Source organism: Aulonocara sp. 'chitande type north' Nkhata Bay, linkage group LG11 (genome assembly GCF_057382095.1).
Source record: "Aulonocara sp. 'chitande type north' Nkhata Bay isolate Kocher_YH1m ecotype deep benthic linkage group LG11, A_spYH_male_GT1.1, whole genome shotgun sequence".
Lineage (NCBI taxonomy): Eukaryota > Metazoa > Chordata > Actinopteri > Cichliformes > Cichlidae > Aulonocara > Aulonocara sp. 'chitande type north' Nkhata Bay.
The window spans coordinates 2,651,959-2,673,133 of NC_141354.1; the positions used below are offsets into that span (position 1 = coordinate 2,651,959).

A 21,175-nucleotide genomic window follows, 5' to 3' on the forward strand; every position below is an offset into this window, starting at 1 on the left:
ACTATATATTTTATGACTTTGTAATGTACATTACAGTAACAGGTTATAACAGTTTAAATACATGTACAATGTTCTAGAATAAAATAAAATAATTTTGGAAAAAAACTCTTTTTTTACGTAATATTCATGACTAAACATTTAAATGAACACGCTTTACAATAAAGTGAATGCTACACATGTATCCATGAATAAATAATACATTAAAAAATAATGTTGAGTACAGTAAAATGTTTGAACAAAAGCCTGCACGTTACACGTTTTTTGCTGTACGTTTAAAAAGACCACAAAACACCAAAATGAATATATAGAAAATACAACACTGTTGCTTTAAAGTAAACACTGAGCAGAGAGTGAGCTGTCCAGGCCGAGGTTTCTCTCTGAGGGCTTCTCGTTTTCAAACAGTTGCGACGTCTGTAAGTTGGGAATATCTGAGCTCCTGCAGAAATATCACTAAAATGGTCGTAAAGCTGGCGTGAGCGTACACTCGCGTCTTTAGCACATGCCAGCCCCATCACCCACACAAGGTTACAAAATCCCAGAGGTGCACGAGCAGGCAACACAACACTAAAGCACATCTGCTGCTGGTGGATGTGACGTCACTTTAGCAAGAGGACTATGTTAAATGGTATAAATGGGCGTTGAGACGTCATTGGTGACAAACCCGACCTTTAAAAAAATATAAATAGTATTTTGTGTGACAGAATTAAGTTTTGTCCCTTGATTGCTGAGATTTGGGAGAACAATTAAAAAAAGAATTCACCACATGAATCATCACCCATATTCAGATGGATGACACGGTATCCATAATTTCTAAAAGCTGACAGTCCTGTTTTTGGAGCGTGTTTTGTTCTTGTTTTCAAATTTAATGTTGACTTGAAGAAAACTGTGTTGTAAATACTCATTTTGGTAGCAGTTAAGTGATGCATAGGCGACAGCAGCTGAACGCGACAAACAAACAAACGGAGAATGTAAGCTCGCACAGCAGCGGGAGGGTGATGAATAGGAAAATCATGAATTTGGATTTACGATCAATCTCTTTTAAAAACATGTAGATGCTAATAATGGCTCGTGGAAGGTCTCGTTGAGGTTGCCCACCTGCGAGGACGGTGATAAGGTGGATTTTTTAAGTGCAGTGCTTCTTTAGGGCCTGAACGTGAAAGCCATTCAAACTGCTCTCAGCTTTGTCTTTAGATCCTCTGAATCTTTTTAATGACATTATGTACCATAGATGATGAAATCCATAAACTGTTTTACTTCAGTATAATTGTTGGACTGTGTGCTCATGCAGGTTTTCAGTGTAGTGAATCCCTCTGGATCTTTACGTCTGGGATCAACTTACTAATAGCTCTGCTGTTTGAAGTTGACCCACCAGCTTGTTTCTGCACTTTTTTTTGTGTTAAGCATTTTCAAATGATTTCATCGTTTTGATTTATATGTTACACACCGTCCCGCCTTTTTCAGAAATGGGGTTGTTGACTTGCTGATTAACACAAAAATCTTTTCAGCTCTACGTGTAACTTGGATTATATCAGTTGATGTCTGATTCATAGGAAATGTATAAAAACTACAAACTGAATTCTTCTCACTGGATATTAATTTTATCCTCCGTTTTCTTTTTTTAAACAAAGTGTTCGTCTCCAAAGACACACAGTTAGTCAGGTTAGGTTAACTGGTAACTCTAAAGAACCCACGGGTGTCGGTATGAGTGGTCTGTTCATGTGTTAGCCCTGCGTCAGACTGGTGACCTGTCCAAGGTGTTCCCTGCCTCCTGCTGGGATTGGCTTCAGCACCCTGACAACGATAAGCGGAAGAGAGTGGATGGATAGTTTGTTTCAAATATTTAGCGATACACAATATATAGTAAGTAAGGCTGTTGCTTTTCTGTCATAATTTTGTTAATAATTATTTCCATAAATGCCATGAAATTACCAGTGAAATTGTTTATCGGCCACACGACAAGACCTGACGATGTGCTTGAAGTGACGCTTGTGTTTTCATGTGACTTATTGTCCCACACTCACATCACTGGCTGTAAAAGGTGTGTGTGTGTGTGTGTGTGTGTGTGTGTGTGTGTGTGTGTGTGTGTGTGTGTGTGTAAAACAGTACCTTTTTTACACACACACACACACACACACACACACACACACACACACACACACACACACACACACACCACCTGTGTGGCCTTTGAAGCAGTGTGTTGTAGACAAAGAACAGTCGGATGCAGTCTGTAAGAAAATGAGAGCTTGAGTTTGGGTCAGTGTTGCAGGAGGAAGCAAGATTGGCATTGACTTTTCTGCTTTGCTGATGCTCGTCTCCTATTGGCTGTCTCTCCTCTCATCTAAATCAACACATCTAAGCATTGATCGGCCCCTCGCCTTGCTCCACGGAAGCCTTAACAAAGCAAATTCAAGAGAGCGCTGTATTCTTTATATCCTTGCAGGCATGTTGATCCAACAGGTCCCCGTGGACAGCACCGTGTTGTATGCGAAATGATAGCACCGTGCAGCGTAATGCATTGTTAGTATTTTCATTTGAACAGACACAAACCAGGTGGATGGGCTGACGCAGAGTTTGTCAGCCTGTTCTGAAGAGTGACCTCAGGTTTGAAGAGACCAGTCACGTAGTGAAATGTCAGGATGGAGTGCTGTGTTTGCAAGATCATGAAGACAGACTGCAGATGACTACAAACAAGAACCACTGCCTTGGACTTTGCCTGACCTCCAGTGCAGATGTTGCAGATGTTGTTCTTTTTTACCATTCCATGAAACAGGATTCTGATTCCTGCAGCATAATGTCAGCTCGTGCCACCAGGCAGCAGCTCGTGCTGAATGCTGATGCAGATGCTGGTGTCCAGTGGCAAATGTTGGCACTGGCATTGGAGCAGACAGAAGATTAGAAAAGCTTTAGATAAATGAGGAGTTCCTTTGGCTCAGCAAAGCCTTCAGTGACCTTCAAATTTTTAATTTTGCCTTCCTGCAGTTTTGGCAGTTTAAATTTGTCAGTGAACCAATGACCTTGGAAATACAGGGGGTATCAATTCATTGAAGGGAATTAAGAGAGGTTTCTCCTCCCTCATTACTCCTAAAGAGGTGCCCTTGAGCAAGGCAATTAACCCCCAACAGCTGTTCAGTGGCCAGCTGATCGGAGTGTGGCTGCAGCGTCAAGCTGTTAATGTGTGATTAAGAGTATGGCCACTGTAACTCTCCTCAGGCAGACAGAAGTGCTGGGAAAAGCTACAGTCTTCACATTCATTTCGATCAGATTGGCACTGTGGGGAACATGGATGGCACCGATTCTGAGATTCATCACAGTGAAGCACACGATGTGTTCAAGCCAAACACTCACTTCGCCTACATCCTGCCCAGGCCGCCATAGCAAGCTAAGAACTCAGTCAGTCTGTGGGAAATGGTTGTGTACACTATACACTGTTATTACTATAAAGAAAAACTTTAAATAATATTATTTGTCATCATATCTGTGGCAAATTATAATGCATGTATGAGCTGACATGGTATTCTAGAACTGCAGGGAGAGAAGAGGACCCATGCAGGGAGCAGAGAGGTTTGATGTGTGGTGGAGGTCGGGTAGGCAGAGATGGAGATGAAGCTGTGTACAGGTAGATTTAAGGTCTGTGCATACAGTCAGTCTAACCTTTGATCATAGAAACAAACAAGAACCATGGGCGTTCATGTGGGTGTGCGTCATGCTGGGTCATTTAGCCCAGAGTATCACACCTCTGGAAGTAACCATTACCAAATGCATGCAGCATAGCTAAGTTACAGGTAGCTGACTAACTGTATGTAACATTAGGGTGCAAATGACTGGAAATTGCGAAGTGATCCATGAGGTCAAGCTATTGCTTTTAGCTTTGAGGAAGTCATGTAGCGACTATGAACATGCTTGTTGGTGCCAGATGCCAGTCTGGTCTGAGTATTTTAGAAACTGCTGAAATGTTGCTCTCCCCAATGTACACATGTCCATTTTTAGTATTGGTGTTATTACAGTTTTTTACAGACGCTAGGACACATTTCTCAATACTTAGGTCACGTTTGCAAAACTCCTCACACAGTGAGCACAACAGAAGTCTATGTGGGCTAAACTGAGGACCAGTTATCATTGTTTTGGCACAAAATGCATTCAATGACTACATCTCTCAAATTTCATGAATTATCTTCTCACTCAGACACAACAACTGCCAAAAATCTTTGTATGTACAGGACATTTTGCATGTGCTTACATACTGTTTTCAAAACTGTTAAACTTATGGCCAAAACAATAACACAATGCAAAACTGAATAAGACAGCAAAATTCAACAGCAATATTTTATTGAAACATATTTTAAATCTAAAAATGCAGTTTAACCAGCCACAGCTGATCCTCATTGTAGATGAACATCTACACAGGTGTCACTCCTTCAATTTTTCAACTCCTTCAATTCTGGCAGCCAGAAGATTCTTTCCTAGGTGTGTTGCCCTAGATGACATAAGATGTGATGTGGATGAGAACCTGTGGCCAAATGGAGGAGACCGAGTAGAATAGCATTACTATTGTATGTGTATCAGTGGATGGTGTGTATACAAATTCTTGTATTTTGGGATTACTTAGTGCAAAAAAATAAAAATACATAAACAAATATTAACGAATTCTGCATGATGTCTGATTCATTCCAGTAACATATATTGAAATTATAAACAGAGATGTGTCCTTGTTTTACACAAGAAAACACTGTGTAACATGTTGTTAGTGTTTTTTAGGTCATTGTTTTGTGGGTGACAAAGTGTGTTTGTCGGCTGTCAACCTTTGCTAGTGTTCTGGAAGAATGAGTTTATTTGAGACCTGAATGAAGTGTTTTGGTAGTTGTAGTGCATTTTGAATGTGAAATGAGCTGCTTTGCCAACCTGACGGTCAGTTAGGAGGATTGTGTGAAGAGTTTTGCAAAAGTGACCTAAGCATTGAGACATGTGTCCTAGTGGCTGTAAAAAACTGTAGTATATTAATATTAGTCTTTGAATTATAACCTGCTGAATGAATAAGAGAACGGATTCTGTTATTCATTCAGCAGGTTTCTAATTTAGAGCAGATTCAGAAAACTTTGTTACTTAGATTTTCATTTCCCCCAGTGCTTAATTAATCTGTAGCAATACATCTCAAGCCTCAAAATCTTCAGTGTTGGAGCAGCTGCAGAAACAGTAATTGTACTGTAACATGCTCTTTCCTTCATACTCTAGACTGAACCTTTTTTCCATACTCTGCAGATAAATATTGATTCGTTTGCATATTTGTCACACTTACATGTTTGTGTTACATGTTACAATGTTGTTTTTAAATGTTTCCACTCATCCATTGTCTGCTGCTTATCCAGGACCAGGTCGTGGCCAGACTTCCCTCTCCCCAGAATTTCCTCCAACGCGTTTGAATTTTTTTACGTAGTCAGGCATGCGGTGTGTAGTATTGTGTAGTCGTCTATATATGGAGAAACTGACGCTGAGCAGGAATTCACATTATGTACTTATATTAAGTCCAGCCATATTCGTCCATAAATAGTGACGTAGTTGCTGCAGGTTGGTGATTTAACTGAAAAACCTAGCTTTTATGTAAGAAATGTACAACCAGTTGGCAACTAGTTGAGTTGAGCACCATAAGACACACACACCAGTTGTGCTCACTGGGACAAACTTACTCAGACTGATTGCAAGGTGTCCCTGTGTACATTTGGTAATTGGACAGCAGTTGTTTGCTAACCTTTGGCAATCTGTCTGAGACTGAATGAAGACTGAATGGAGACAGGTTGCCTACCACTAGCCAACTTGTGGCTGTATAGAAGTTGAGGGTGTTGGACATTCACCTTTTCGATGACCAGCTGGTTGCTCATCTACGTGCAATTGGTCGCTGAATGCAAAGAAGAAGAAAAAAGAAATCACTGGGCAGCCACCGATTTTATTTATTTATTTATGTCCCTCTGGTTTTAAGGAGGTTGGTAAAATGGTAAATGCACTGGTTTTCATACAGCATTTTTCTCTACCTGACCACTTAAAGGTTTTTATACAACATGCCTAACATGCACTTTTTTCTTTGCTGAAGTGGCATCTGTCCAACATTCACCTTCAGATGGATGCATCGCAGAGTCACGTGGGGTTGATATCTTGTCCAAGGATATTTGGCATCCAGAGATTAAACCACCAACCTTCTGATTAACAGAGAACCTGCTCTACCTCCTGAGCTAAGCCACTCAAAAAACACCTGGTATTCCCAGGTGGTCTCGCATCCAGATGAGATCGGCTGTGCTCAGGGTGGTATGAGCAGTTACAGAGTATGGTTTCAATAGCTCATATTCTGTAATTGCTGTGAAACCCATTTTCCCAGAATGATGAAATATTCTTTTAATTTTAACAGATTTTAGTAAACTACAGTCAACAGTATATTATACCAAAAATAATTACTTTAAAGAGTTAAACTACATGTACATTTTCAATGTAATGTAAATAAAATTTACTTAGTTGGTATAAATTCAGTATATAACAACCATATTTTCCTTAATGATTAAAAAATAATTATATATATTGTTTTTTTTATTTATTCCTTCATGAGGGGAAGAATCTTTTTGTTAGTTTATGGGGACTTAAAATATTAGTAATCAGTTTTTGATGTCATTACTGTATTTTGAAAATCGTTGCTAATTAACAGCTAATTAGTCAGTTAATAACCTTAAGATGTTATAAACTGGAGTCCATCGGTGCTCCTGCTGCTGCTTGAGCACATTGAATTTGCTTGTAATGAATTGTGCCATATAAATAAAATTGTCCGTTGCTTGTTGATCTAAGCTAGCATAACCTTAGGCAGTTACAGCACAAAGCTATCAGTTGTACCATTAGCATTTATTGCTTTGATAAACATGTAACGTATTTTTGTTGTTGGAGCAGTTTTAGCTTCTCTGTGATGAGCAATATATATCAGTACTTTAAAGATTAAAAAATGTTTTGTCTGATTGGGTATCTCAGCACCAGGATGTCGTTTGGTAATATTAGGAACATGAGAGTAGGGCTGCTCAATTAATCGAATTTTAATCACGATTACGATCTGGGCTTTCAACGATCATTAAAAATGACTGAGCCGATTATTAGCCCCTCCCTAATTTATCCGCGACACCTTAAAGGCCGGTCCGTGAAAATATTGTCGGGCATAAACCGGTCCGTGGCGCAAAAAAGGTTGGAGACCGCTGATTAAGAGGACCCGAGGGAAGCTCGGAAAGCTAAGCAGAAGTTATTTGGAGAGTGACTGCCGTTGGTTGAAAAGAGAGTTTAAAAAAAAACTTCAGTGGTGTTGCACACTATTTTATATTATTTTTTAAAGTCATTGTTAACCCTTTAAAGCCGGTCAGAGCAGCACACTCCGTTTTGGGTAACTATTGTTAAATCCCTGTAGAACCTGAACCGTGTAAGCTAGCGCAATAATTTGTTTTGCATATGAAACCGGAGGAGTTGTACTTACATCTGATGCCATCAGCTTGTCCTCGGTCACGGTTTCGTTCCACATATAGCTTTGCAAAAATTGCATAAAAAGCGCTTGCAGGAACAAAAACATAATATTCCAGAAACACGCTTTGCCGATCCGATCAGCTGTTCGTAACACTTCCCACAGTGAAATGATGCACCTGCTGTTTTCTTTGCAAATTTGCATCATAGGATTGTTTTTTGTTTTTCCTGCAGTATATAAAAATTGCTGTATCTCCAAAATAAAACTATGAAGACACTCAAAATAAATTTCCTGTGGTGGGAAACTATTTTTTGCAACTTTATTGTATTTAAAGTTTTGAGGGATAAGCCTCTTAAATTTCTCCAAGTAGAAATATATGTAAACAAAACAAAAGCAATTTTCAATTTTTTTTGTAGTTTATTGCACTTTTTTGCAATTTATGTAATTACTATGGACTTAATGCATACATATTATTAAAATATGGGCTATAACAGTTGTATTGATGTATAGCAACTTGAAATGCTCCCACAAATGGCACTACAGCATGTAAAAAAAATAATATAAGCTCTGGTGGACTTGGTTCTATAGTAGGTCTTAAAGGGTTAAATAAATATCGTCAAATAATCGTGATCTCAATTTCAGTGAAAATAATCGTGATTATCATTTTTGCCATAATCGAGCAGCCCTACATGAGAGGGCACCTGTGCTACTCACCACGGCCACTTTGGCATTTTGCTATTTCCGTTAGAGTATCGTTGATCTCTTATTTCATCTTCCTTCAACCGGGAAGTTCACTGACTTCGAAATTTGTTGTTCAAGAAAGTCATTACCTCTTCATTAAAAAATAAACCCCAAATAAAATCAACGTATTAGAAGAGTCTCACCTTTTTGTTCTTTTTCAATATGGGAAGAAAAATCAAAAACACATAAAAATCCAAATAAGAGTATTTTTAACTTTATTTGAATAAAGCATAAAAAATATTTAAATAGAAATATTCACGGGTCGGTGAGAATTGCATTTGTTGTTTATGGATACTAAATGTTGCATGTCATCCACGGCTGAGGCTCCATTGTCTACCTGCAGACTAATCCATTGTATTGAGTGTGGATTTGCGGCTGTCTGGAGTGTTCAGCCTTTGGGGAATGTGTGTGTACTGATCCTCTGAGGAGAAGGAAGCAGCGGTTTCACGGCTCAGTGGCTGGGCTGACAATGCTTCCAAACTCACTCTGAGATAAATAAGTCATTTTACCTGGAAGCACCACCTCCTCCCACATCACACTCTGCCTGTGCTGCCTTTGTCCTTAGACACAAACGTAATCATCATGAGGAAGTAATAACTAATAAAAACAATCATATATAAAGAATACTTTTGACAGGCTCCTTGTGCTGTGGGAGGAAAAATAAAGACAAATATGAAAAATATTGTTGTCAAATGCAATAATGTCCTGAAATGACGAGGAGTTGATTGTCAGCGTGGGTTCAAGCATATAATTGAATCACTGGTTACACCCTTTCTGGTAATTTAGACATTAATAACACATTTAGATGTTCACAGTCTCTTCTTTATGCAGCTGCAACATCCTGCGCCACAGTTTGGTGGTGTTAGCTCAGAAGGCAGAGCAGGTTATTGACTGATAAGAATCGATTCATTTACCATTCAAAAAACAAAGTGACACAGGTTTTAATTTTAGAATTAAAGTGAAGGAGGAGGCAGGACATTTGTCAGGAAGTGGCTTTTCCAGACAAGCGATCCAGGACAGTTGCTCTTTATTATTAGTATTATAAGTAAGGAAAAGGCTGCTTAGCTTAAGTAAAAAACACCCAGGGGGTAGTCTGAATTAGTACAGTCTAACTGACTAGAGCACCTGTGGTTTGTGCTAGAATGGGTCAGACTGTTGGATCGATTGCTTGCTTTTTTTTAGTCTGCATGAAATTAAGCTTCATGCTTATGAGCATGTGTGAACAAACCACTCTGAATTCTCAGTTAGTCTAAAAAACGTAATAAGTTTCACTCATTTTACCAAACATTAAGTACAAGCATTGTCTATATATTTAGGAGCCTTTCAAAACCAATAATCACATCCTTCAAAAACAAAAACATATTTTATATGCAGATAAAATGCACGCCACTTTATGCCATGCATAACATGTCAGTTTAGCTTGCGAGTGTGGCTAAAGATGCTATGCTAGCTAGGGATGGGTATCGATAAGATTTTCATGATTACGATTCCATTTTCGATTCTGTTTAACGATTCGATTCTTTATCGATTCTTTTTAAAAAAGGAGAACACTAAGGTCGATTAGCTTAGAACTTTGTTTTATATCTTCTCTTTGAACAAGATAGAAATGTAGGAGTAACATGGCCTTACAAACCCAACAGTGAGATCTTAAGAGATCCAGCCTACGGCTCTTCAATGGGGTGTCACAGGGTCCCCAGGGAAAAATATTGTAAATGTAAAATAATAAAATAAATATTCTTCTGTAGCAATAACAAAGTATAACATAAATTATTCTGTAGCAGTTACACAAGAATATCCAGTAATGTCCCTGCCTACAATTAAACACATTCACTTACAATTGGGGGCATCTGCTGTGGCAAACGGGTGCAAGCCTTTGACCACAAACTGAGTCACTGCTCGGTGACGTTCGTCTGTCCTGGCCTGAAAGGAGACGCTACCGGTAGACTGCAGCGAGAACTGCCAGCATCTGAGCCAGACTCTGTCTCATCATGGTCACTAAATGCACAGTGATGGCAGGTTTGTAATAAGGCAGATCAATATGCACTGTTACCTGATTATTTACCTGCCGCATTAACCGGAGAGGACGTGCAAACGTTACCGCAGGTCCACATACTGGTGTAGAAACATACTGGTGTAGAAACATACTGGTGTAGAATGTGTTGATACAGTCCGGTGGTTATTATCTGTTGAATCCATTACAGGCCATGTGCATTTTACCTTACTTTCTTGATTGACTTGTTTTTGGTTTGGATGAGCATGTATGTTTATTTAATTGTCTAGTCGGCAGTAGTTTCTGTGCCACTCTGTAGTGTTTCTTCAAACAGTGGTGACTAATACTGCAGGTATCGTGTTGAAACGTCCCACTTAACTGTAACTAGAAAAACAATTTTATTGTGTGCAGCTGGAATTTTTATATCTTTCTTCTTAGAGCAATGCTGTATGTCGTAGCTTTGCAGTACCCGACCAATTTATTGGGGGATCGATCTCAGTTATGAGCACTTAAAAAAAATGTAAAAACGAAGATTTCAGTTTAAAATGTGAGGAAGTAGCAGAAGAAACGCCCTCCAACCCTGCACCAGGAACACAACAAACACCTGATCCTAATGGAGTCAGGCACAGTGCCAACAAGTAAATACATAACTAAGTGTAACAGATGTGGTGACGTTTGTTCATGTTTCATGTGTCTCAAAGAAAAAAGATATATCAGATTTTTAAAACACCAAATATTTGTATTGATCTTAAAATCCTGTATTGGTTGGGCTTAGTTGAACAACAATCCAGGCCAAGTTTACGCCACAGTCGCTGCTCAGGACTCTTTTCTGCATCTCTGCTGTTATACTTTTTATTTTGCTCATTCTTCAAAATGTGCCAATAGACCCTTCTTCTGATCTTGTGTCGCTTTCTTCTTTTTGCAGCTTTCAAGAAAGAGGACAGCAGCTTTGATGAGGTAAGTTGAAAACAAGTCAATTTTAGGGAGCTTGGCCCACTTTCACTGTTATGCTTTCACGGCACTGGCCGGGGCTTTTTCATTAAAATGACTCTTCAAGGTCTCGTTGGCCAGATGTTGCCAGCAAGGACTGCACTGCAGCTGATTTTTTGGATGTGGGTCCCGTTGTAACTGTGTGCATATGGTGTGTAATATATTCATCTCTGAGTTGTCCCTCAGGGTCAGTTGCCATCACAGAGCTTCTCTGGCCTGCCAAATGAGGCAGCGACCAGATTCTGTCTATAAGAGCATACACCGGCCTCCAGAGAGTGCCCTACAAGCATCTTGAGCCCAACACTTAAGTAAAAATAGATCAAATATCATTTTTCTTGTAATTTTATTGGAGATTATATATCGGGACCACGCCTCCAAACACGCTCCTTCCAGCTGTCATCTATATAGGTTCCCTCAGTTCTGCAAACTGTTCATTCTCGTTTATGTGCCCCACCCTCCCTCCCTCCTTGTTCTCAATTCTTTAAGTTCTTCACTCCTATTTGGTACATGGTACATCTGCCAGTCCCGGGAGCCGTCACCAGTCCCCTTCAAGGCCTTCCCCAAACCGCAGGTCAATTCATGTCAAAGCATCACTTTTACCTACTAAAACGCTGTCAAACCTAAAATGAGGACGTGGGCCCAGCTCGTGAAAAAAAGGTGGTCAAACTGCATTTTTATTTCTTTTTTCAGCAAAAACACAGCTACATAAATGAAGCACTTGATGTTACTGCAGTTGCACACAACATGTACTGATACTGATACTGTATAGACGTCTCCACCCTCCTGCCCCAGTCTTAGCGTTGATTTCATATTACAGTTTTTTACAGACGCTAGGACACATGTCTCAATACTTAGGTCACTTTTGCAAAACTCTTCACACAATCCTCCTAACTGACCGTCAGCTTGGCAAAGCAGTTCATTTCACATTCAAAATGCACTACAACTACCAAAACACTTCATTCAGGTCTCAAATAAACTCATTCTTCCAGAACACTAGCAAAGGTTGACAGCCGACAAACACACTTTGTCACCCACAAAACAATGACCTAAAAAACACTAACAACATGTTACACAGTGTTTTCTTGTGTAAAACAAGGACACATCTCTGTTTATAATTTCAATATATGTTACTGGAATGAATCAGACATCATGCAGAATTCGTTAATATTTGTTTCTGTATTTTTATGTTTTTGCACTAAGTAATCCCAAAATACAAGAATTTGTATACACACCATCCACTGATACACATACAATAGTAATGCTAATCTACTCGGTCTTCTCCATTTGGCCACAGGTTCTCATCCACATCACATCTTATGTCATCTAGGGCAATACACCTAGGAAAGAATCTTCTGGCTGCCAGAATTGAAGGAGTTGAAAAATTGAAGGAGTAACATCTGTGCAGATGTTCATCTACAATGAGAATCAGCTGTGGCTGGTTAAACTGCATTTTTAGATTTAAAATATGTTTCAATAAAATATTGTTGTTGAATTTTGCTGTCTTTTCAAGTTTTGCATTGTGTTATTGTTTTGGCCATAAGTTTAACAGTTTTGGAAGCACATGCAAAATGTCCTGTACGTGCAAAGATTTTTGGCAGTTGTTGTGTCTGAGTGAGAAGATAATTCATGAAATTTGAGAGATGAAGTCATTGAATGCATTTTGTGCCAAAACAATGATAACTGGTCCTCAGTTTAGCCCACATAGACTTCTGTTGTGCTCACTGTGTGAGGAGTTTTGCAAACGTGACCTAAGTATTGAGACGTGTCCTAGCGTCTGTAAAAAACTGTAAATGCATGAAGAGACGCTTGATATTTAAAGGTGCCAGGAGGAGCAGCAGTTTAGTCATTAAATAACGCTGCACTTATGGGTCTCTGCTGACTGTGACGATTAAATCAAGGCAGTGCATGTGCAGCAGAGTACTGTGGATATTATAAATGATCTGGTATATTTTGCCAGCAAATATTAATTAATTTGCTATAGGATCTTCGTTTGCATGCTAAAAATGTATGCAGCGTGTGTTTCATGGGAAACCAAGAAACATTCGCTCTTGTTTTCCTTTGTCTTTTTGAGCTGAGTTATGAAGTCTGTTTTTCCCACAGATCTAAATTTGTGGCAGAGGGAGGAGGCTGTGTGTGTGTGTGTGTGTGTGTGTGTGTGTGTGTGTGTGTGTGTGTGTGCACCCATAATGTGCATTTGGTGCTCAGACGTTTTATTTTCTGCAAATATTTGCCAATCAGTTGGTTGTTGTGTATCATGCAAAAACTAAATTCAGGAAGAAGGGCAAATATTGTGAAAACTGGCACTGGTCAGGCCAGCGTGTCAAACTGGAAAATGTTCTAAAAACTAAAATTCAGACTAGCCCAGATGTTTTTGCCCTACAGAGCAGCTCAGCAGCCGTCCTGTCACATGGGATCAATAAAGGGAACTAACAGCCAACCTCAGCAATGCTAACACAAAGAATCCTGCTTGCTGTCTTATCACTTATTCATTGAGCAACGTCACTGCAGACAATACATTGGAAATGCTCCAAAGCTTAGAAACCATGTGCCTGGTGAAGGACACAGCTTTAGGTAGCCATCTGCAGCAGGTGCACTGGTGCTCAACAGTCACTGCCACTTTAAGTCAAAAGAGCACCCGAGCAGGATTTCCTCGTCATAGAAACAACATCCCAGAATTCTGAGACCTCCTGACTCCCTCATCAACCAGCTGCTTACAACAGCAAACTGAAGGAGAAAGTGGGAGAAATCAATATGTTATACAGGCCTGCAAAATAGCTCAAGGCCAGTGTTGCTGGGACAAAACAAATAATCTACAGTGTGAGTTGAAAACAACACCATCCACAGCATAACAGGTATTATCTTCACCTTATTAGTCTCTCTGTGTGTCTTACAAAAGAAAAATGGTGGTGCTGGAGACCCCCATAGTGACACCGGGGGCAGGTTCAGGACTTTGGCAGGTATTGGTGTGTTTGGCTGTCTGTGGGCACATTTTGCAGTCACAAGCTTACAAGACGAATGCAGGCAAAGTTCAAAGATTAGTGTTGCTGGTGGTGTGATCCCATTGCAACATTGTTTCTAAGATGATATCATTTTAGCTTCTGGGAGGGGAACCAATCTGCAGTAAATATCAGTTACAGAGCAACTGTCACGCTGCAGAGTACTCCTGTGTGTTAGAAGACTTTCATTTACATGCACGAATAACCCATAGTCTGTGGGTTAAATGCTGTGTCAGTTTTAAGATGGAACAAGATGCAAATTTACAGAAAGAGCCGCTTATATCTCATCAGTGGACAGAATGTTCTCCAAAAGTCTGGGGAATCATCAAAATGGTTTTTAGGAAATGTGAGACGAGCCTTTTTGGTCAGCAGTGATTTTCTCCCATGATGCCTTTTGTGCCCAGTCAGGGTCTTATCTAACTTTGACCTTAACTGAGGTCAAAGACAACTTAGCTGTTGTTCTGGGTTCTTTTGTGACCTCCTGGATAAGTCGTGGATGCGTTCTTGGTCGACCGAGCACTCGTGAGAAGGTTCACCATCATTTTAAGTTTTAACTATTTGTTGATATTGGCTCTCACTGCGACTCACTGGTGCCCCCAAAGTTCAGAAATGACTTTCCTAACTTTGTTTCTCAGCTGTTTCTTTAGATTGTGGCACCATGTGCTGCTTTTTGAAATCTTTTTGTCTGCACTGGGTCCTGGTTACTGTTGTTGGTGGTGATATGTGAGCCTGGCAGCTGGGAAGCTGCAGCCGAGTTGTGTGTAACAGCAACCGTGAGAAAAGTGTTAAATAAAGATGCTGGAAGGCATGAAACCGTCATCGGGCCTGCTGTGGACTGTCTATATGTAATCCAAAAATTAGTTTGAGCTGAAATATTTAACAGTAACACTAATAACTAATAAGACAGGAAGGGTGAACGTTGCTTTTTCACAGCACTGTGTGTGAAAAAAGTAGTGTAACAGCTAGTATTTCTTCAAGTTGGGAAAAAAGTCAGCCTGAAACCTGCTGTGAAAAAATGTAAGCAGGAATACTTTTAATCGCACCTCCACGTTGAGTGGTTTCGTTTTCAATTTTGACAAATGTGTGACAGAACCGTTCACTCTGAGGGGAAAACAGACGCTGGAGTCAAAGCACAGCCCCTATTTTTAACTCGTGGGCACAGAGGTTTGTCACCTTTGATACCCACGTTCCAACAAAAGCTTCAAAGCTCCAAAAAAGTATCTGAGTGTTCTGGACAGCCCAGGGAATTATTCATTAGTGAGATAACGCACAGATGTGTTCAGGGTACTGTACAGTAACGCCACTGTTTTGCACGTCTCACTCTGTATATTTTCTTTTATTTATTTTATATATTCTATTCATTGTTTACTCTATTTAATTTGTAAAATATGTGTACACACACACACACACACACACACACACACACACACACACACACAGAGAGAAAAATATTTAGTATACACATTAGGGCTGCCACAAACGATTATTTTGATAGTCGACTAGTCACCGATTATTTATGCGATTAGTCGACTAATCAGATCATCATCCACTGGACGTAAAACTACAGCTTATTGCACCAGCAGCATCTGCTCTTATATAACTATCATTAGCTTACAGCTTTAAGCTTTTAAGGTGCTAACTAAAAATAAAGACAAGATGATAGTTTATTCAATTTTAATGAAATTTGCAGATTGTTTCGGTGAAGTTTAATAAACTCCTTGCTATCTAAAATATAACAGGACACCAGAGTATATTCTCCAGCATCTCACACTTCTGATAATCAGCTGTCTGCTTGACGTTTATTCAGCTGTGTAAAAACTATAACTTTAATCTCAGACAAACCGATTTACTCAGGAACAAATAAAATACTAAAAAAAAAAAAAAAAGCCAAACAACAACATTTTTAATTTATCTAAGTGACTCATATATATTTAACCTGAGTAGCGAAAGACGGCGGTGGGTTTGAAAACAATTTGCCGGGAGTCCGGTGTTCTCACCGCGCTAGTGACCTAGCCCCCGGCTAGCTATCGAGCTAGTGGGTAGCAGACGTCTCCGAAAACGTCGGAGCGCTTTTGAAAATATGTGGTGTCCTGATAAACTGAGCAGATATTTGAGGTTTACACAGCTACATTCTCGCCTGAAAATATGTTAAACGTTTATTTTGTGACCCAGAAAGAATAATAAGAGTAATATTAGAACTAACTAGCTGCCGCCATTGTTGGAAACTGAGCTGGGCCGCGCTATGAATTCTGGGACACAGCTGCTTCTTCTTCTTCTTCTTCGGGGTTTAACGGCAGCTGGCATCCTTGTACATGCAGTGCTGCCATCTTCTGTTTCAGTCCGTTATTACACTCTTAAATCCTGCTACTTATTCCTGCGTCTTTTGTGATCTTACAAAGCTTCAAACGACGCGTCGACTATTAAATCAGTCGTCGACGATTTTGATAGTCGACGTAATCGTGACTAGTCGACAAATCGTGGCAGCCCTAATACACATCCAGAAATGCATACACTATTATATATTGTACATATATTTATTAGTTTCAGATGCAGCCATTCTTGTATTTTGCTTGTTTACATTATTGTATTTTGCACAACTCTGTTGCTTGTGAAGCTCGCACACAAGAATTTCACTCACATGTGCTGTACCAATGTACCTGCACATGTGATGTGACAATAAAAGTGATTTGATTTGATTTGAGGGTGTTGGATGTGCTGCAGCTACTGTCTTTGCCCCGTAAACCTAAACGATAAAACACACGGTCAGCTTTGACTGTTTAGATTAAAAATTCTTTTAATCACGGAGGGTTCGTGTTCTAAAAAGTCTTAAGTACCCAAAATAGTGCTGCTGTTGTTTTTGTAACACGTCACAGTGTAATGTCCATGGGAACCTGGACGCAGGGCCACGGGGGGGAGGCTGGTACGCAAGTCCAAGAGCGGCACATGATGCAGGCGCAACACAACACGCTAGAAAACTCCTTTAGCAACAGTTCAATGAGCATTTTTATTATTTCTTTCTTTAGCAGTTTAGCTTCATTTTGAAACAATGTAGGCAGAGAATAAATTCTACTGATGAAGCATGCATAAGGTTTTATTTTTGTTTTGGGAATAAATTATTAAAAAAAACAAAACATCACATTTGCAGTTGGGAGAGTTTTCCATTGGAGGCATCTGCAAATTAGTGGAGAATCTACAACCAACAATATTTCAGTCAAATGATTAATTCATCATCCAAATACAAGCTGCTGTGTAATTTTACATGAAGTCTCTAATCACTTAATTGATTATTCCATTTATAATCAGGGCTGGATATTGAGATTCAGTGTTTGATACTTGACACTCGTTGAGTGCTGAGGACTGTGTTTGCAATGTCAATTAATACAAATTGGCCTCCACTTGCTTTATCATTAATAGAATAGAATAGAATAGGATAGCCCTTTACTGTCACTGTACACGTACAACAAAATAGTGTTTTTTGATCTACACATTTGTGGATTTCATTGTAATTTGCTGTTTATAGAATGATAAAGTACCTCCTAAGTACCTTCTTTGACTCAATACTAGAGATGGACCGATCCAATATTACGTATCGGTCCGATACTGACGTAAATTACTGGATCGGATATCGGGGAGAAATAAAAAATGTAATCGATCCATTAAATATCAAAAAAGCACCTCACAAAACTTGTAACACGGCGTAACTCGGCTCATAACCGTAGCACGTCGGAGCAGTGTGCTCACGTGATAGAGCGGCTGTGTGTATTTGTAGCCTCGCTACCAATCAGGTGTTCTGGGAATCCATCCTACCTGGCAAACCATCCCACCTGTTGTTTCTGCGCATGCACACAACATGAAATTCAGTGGCAAATTATCCTACCTTTGTGAATGTCACCTACAAGCATACTTAAACTCCGAAAATTTTGTGGCAAATCATCCTACCTTTGTTAATAACAGCTACACACATACTCTGACGGGTAAAATTAGGTGCCAAACCATGCTACCTTTGTGAATGTTACCTACAAGCATACTTTAAGGGTAAAATGAAGTGGCAAACCATCCTGGCTGTATGCATATGAGCTAAAAGCATACTCTGATGGGCAAAGTTAAGTGGCAAACCGTCATACCTACTTAAATTGGTGCTGGAATTACTCTGTGACAGCAGAAATGTGCATAAACTACTTACGGTAGGACGTTTTGCCAAAGTAGGATGGTTTGTCAGAACACCGGCATTTCATCTCCGAGGAGGTTATCCCAGAGAGAAGTAAAGCAAGTGTGTAAGTCCATCTCTGAATGTTTGTAAAGCATTCCCGCGTTAAGCTTAACAACCGATATATGGAGCGACTGCCTCTTCTTGCTGCTACTTCAATCATGAAACTGCTTAATGATCAGCTGATCGGCTTTTCTGTCGCGAGTCCGTGTCTCTTGTTTGTTTTTGTCTCACTTTGCACCAGAAAGAAACCAGCGGCTGAACAACAGCAGCACGTTTAAGCTTGATAAGCTGTTCTTAGAATGTATTTAATATTACTTTCTACACCAGGATCTATTTCTACAGCTGACGGCTGGTAACTGTGCAGGGGCGGATCTAGCAAAGTTTAGCCATGGGGGCCGATAGGGCATGAACAGGGAAAAGGGGGAACAAAGACATACTTTTCTTTCTTATTCTCATTTAAAATGTCGAGCTTTTAATAAATAGTTATCTGACACCCAAAGTTTTAATTTGATGTAAAATGAATAGAAGTCAATTACTGTATATAGTAACTGTTAAGTCTAAAATATCCTAGTAAGCTGTAGTACTTTTTCCTTTGGGAAGATACCATCTGTGCAGTCTGCAATTCTGTTAAAGAAAGATGTTGAATCTATTTAATTATTCTTGAAAAAGAATTGATTTCTGTGCATTTCTTTCACACTGCATCAAATTAAAGTTTTTGGGGTTTTTTTGCTGGGAGTTTTAGAGCCCTATTAGTTTGGTTGCTTAATATTTCTGCTAAGTGCTCTTTAAAATACCAGAATAGGGAGGATGGTGCAGGTTTAAGTTTATTAGATTGATCAGTTTTGCTGAACTATGAAATATTTTGGGTGCAGTGTATTTTTTGCATACAGGTGTAACAGAATAGCTTTAGTGTTTTGTTTTGTTTTTTTACTTGAGTATGAACTTATACAAAAAGCAGCAAGATATAAAAAAAACAGTTTTATTGATTAAAAAACACTATATCGGATTCATATCGGTATCGGCAGATATCCAAATTTATGATATCGGTATCGGTATCGGACATAAAAAAGTGGTATCGTGCCATCTCTACTCAGTACTGAGGTATTGAGTCAAAGAAGGTAAATATGAACGTTCAGAAGAGTCGATGTTCTGCTTGGACAAAATAAACACACATCTTAACAACCCAACGTCTATCAGGTCATCAGCAAACACATTTTGGTAGAATTAGTTTGCATCCACATGCTAAGCAAGCACACTGTCACTAACTTTCAAGGCAAACTGCTTATATGTACTTTGATCTTACAGTTCTTATATTGTGTGGTTTCAGCAGGACTGGAAACTGAAAATAAACAGAGGATTTTCAGCTTTGTGCGCTTTAAACCTGACATGTGAGTCACAACACCAATCTCTTCATGTTCATGGCCAACATGACTGCCCACTGGGCATCAAGGAATGCTGCAATGCAAGAGATTTCCATCCCATCGTGGAAGTCTTATTTTTGTTGGCAAAGAGACATGAGAGCTTGGATGTCTTAGATATCACATATATCTGGTAACAGGGCTATTTGTCAAGTTTCCTGAGATTATTTGGATAAGAACATGTGGCCTGTGTTCTTGTTTGCGAAGGGACTTTTGTGGTGAAGCGAACCATTTCTAGAAGTGCCATGGGAATTAAGCTTGGGCCATTTGCTATAAATGGGCCTTGCTGCTAAAGAAGAATGTAAAGAATCTGAGATGGGGAAAAAACTCCTTCCTGTCCTGCAGCATCGTGTTTGCAAGAAACTGACTGATGACCTACAGCTACAGATGTCTGGGAGTTTGGATTCTGCGCTTCTGTGTGTGCAAGCACTTCTATCTTTGCAGAGAGAAACAAATAAGCAGGCGCTGGGAGCTGGTTTGCTGTCTGATGACCCACTATGATTGATCACAGTAAATAATGAAACTGCACGTTTAAACCAGGGAAATTAATAGATTTAGTGCGCAGGGGAAGAAAGCTTCCTGCTGCTTTTTTTTATAGGTTTGACAACAGTTTTGGGTGACATTACATTTGAGGTGCTCCGATCTAAATGACAGTATGTAGTATGTGGTAGTACTAGTATCTACTTTTGCACCCTCGTTAGGTCTGGGTCAGATGCCCAAAAATATAAATCATAATGTTTATTTTTCTGCCCTGTGGATGATTCATGAATCAAAAATAGCACTTTTTTCCCCAGGCACAGGACCCAGTAAGGCTGTCTTACACTGTAGCTGAGTGGTTCATCCTTTAGGAAGACAGTTTTGAGGCTTTTGGATGCTGTTAGAATAGCTTTGCATGATTCACAGTTTAAAATGGTCCTTATTTAGTGCAGTGTCTCAGACAGACAAGCAGAAGGTTTGAACAGCAGGTGACTGGTTGGGACGCTTGTGATGAAGCTGTGTGCAGGCGATGACCATATGGGCCATGGGGATATCCCCCGTCACCGACATCGTACAGAGCCAAGAGTAGGGAAATGAATCCAGAGTTTTTGGCTCACATTGATTACTTGCACATAAACTGATTTAACTGTTAGACAGTTTTAACACAATTTTAAGAGTATATGCAGTACATGAGAGAAAACATAGCTGTTTCACCCTGAAGATAAGCAGTGGTGGGTGGGTACAGTACTCTGGGTTCCTCCCACAGTTCAAAGACAGGCATGTCAGTTTTTCATATCAGTGAAATGGTCAGTAAGATTAGTGGAATGCTATATAAACAGAGTGCATCACTGTACATGTAAAGTGTGCTGCTTTTTA

The 21,175-nt window shown here is 39.6% G+C and overlaps 1 protein-coding gene across 1 annotated transcript in view; it reads left to right on the plus strand.

The window, feature by feature from the left end:
- Nucleotides 1-21,175, plus strand: part of cdk14 (cyclin dependent kinase 14) — a 238,337-nt gene that overhangs the window by 2,362 nt on the left and 214,800 nt on the right. Inside the window, exon 2 of the mRNA XM_086310192.1 lies at nt 11,134-11,165. Coding sequence (XP_086166318.1) covers nt 11,134-11,165 — 32 coding nt within the window. The remainder of the gene's footprint in view (nt 1-11,133; nt 11,166-21,175) is intronic.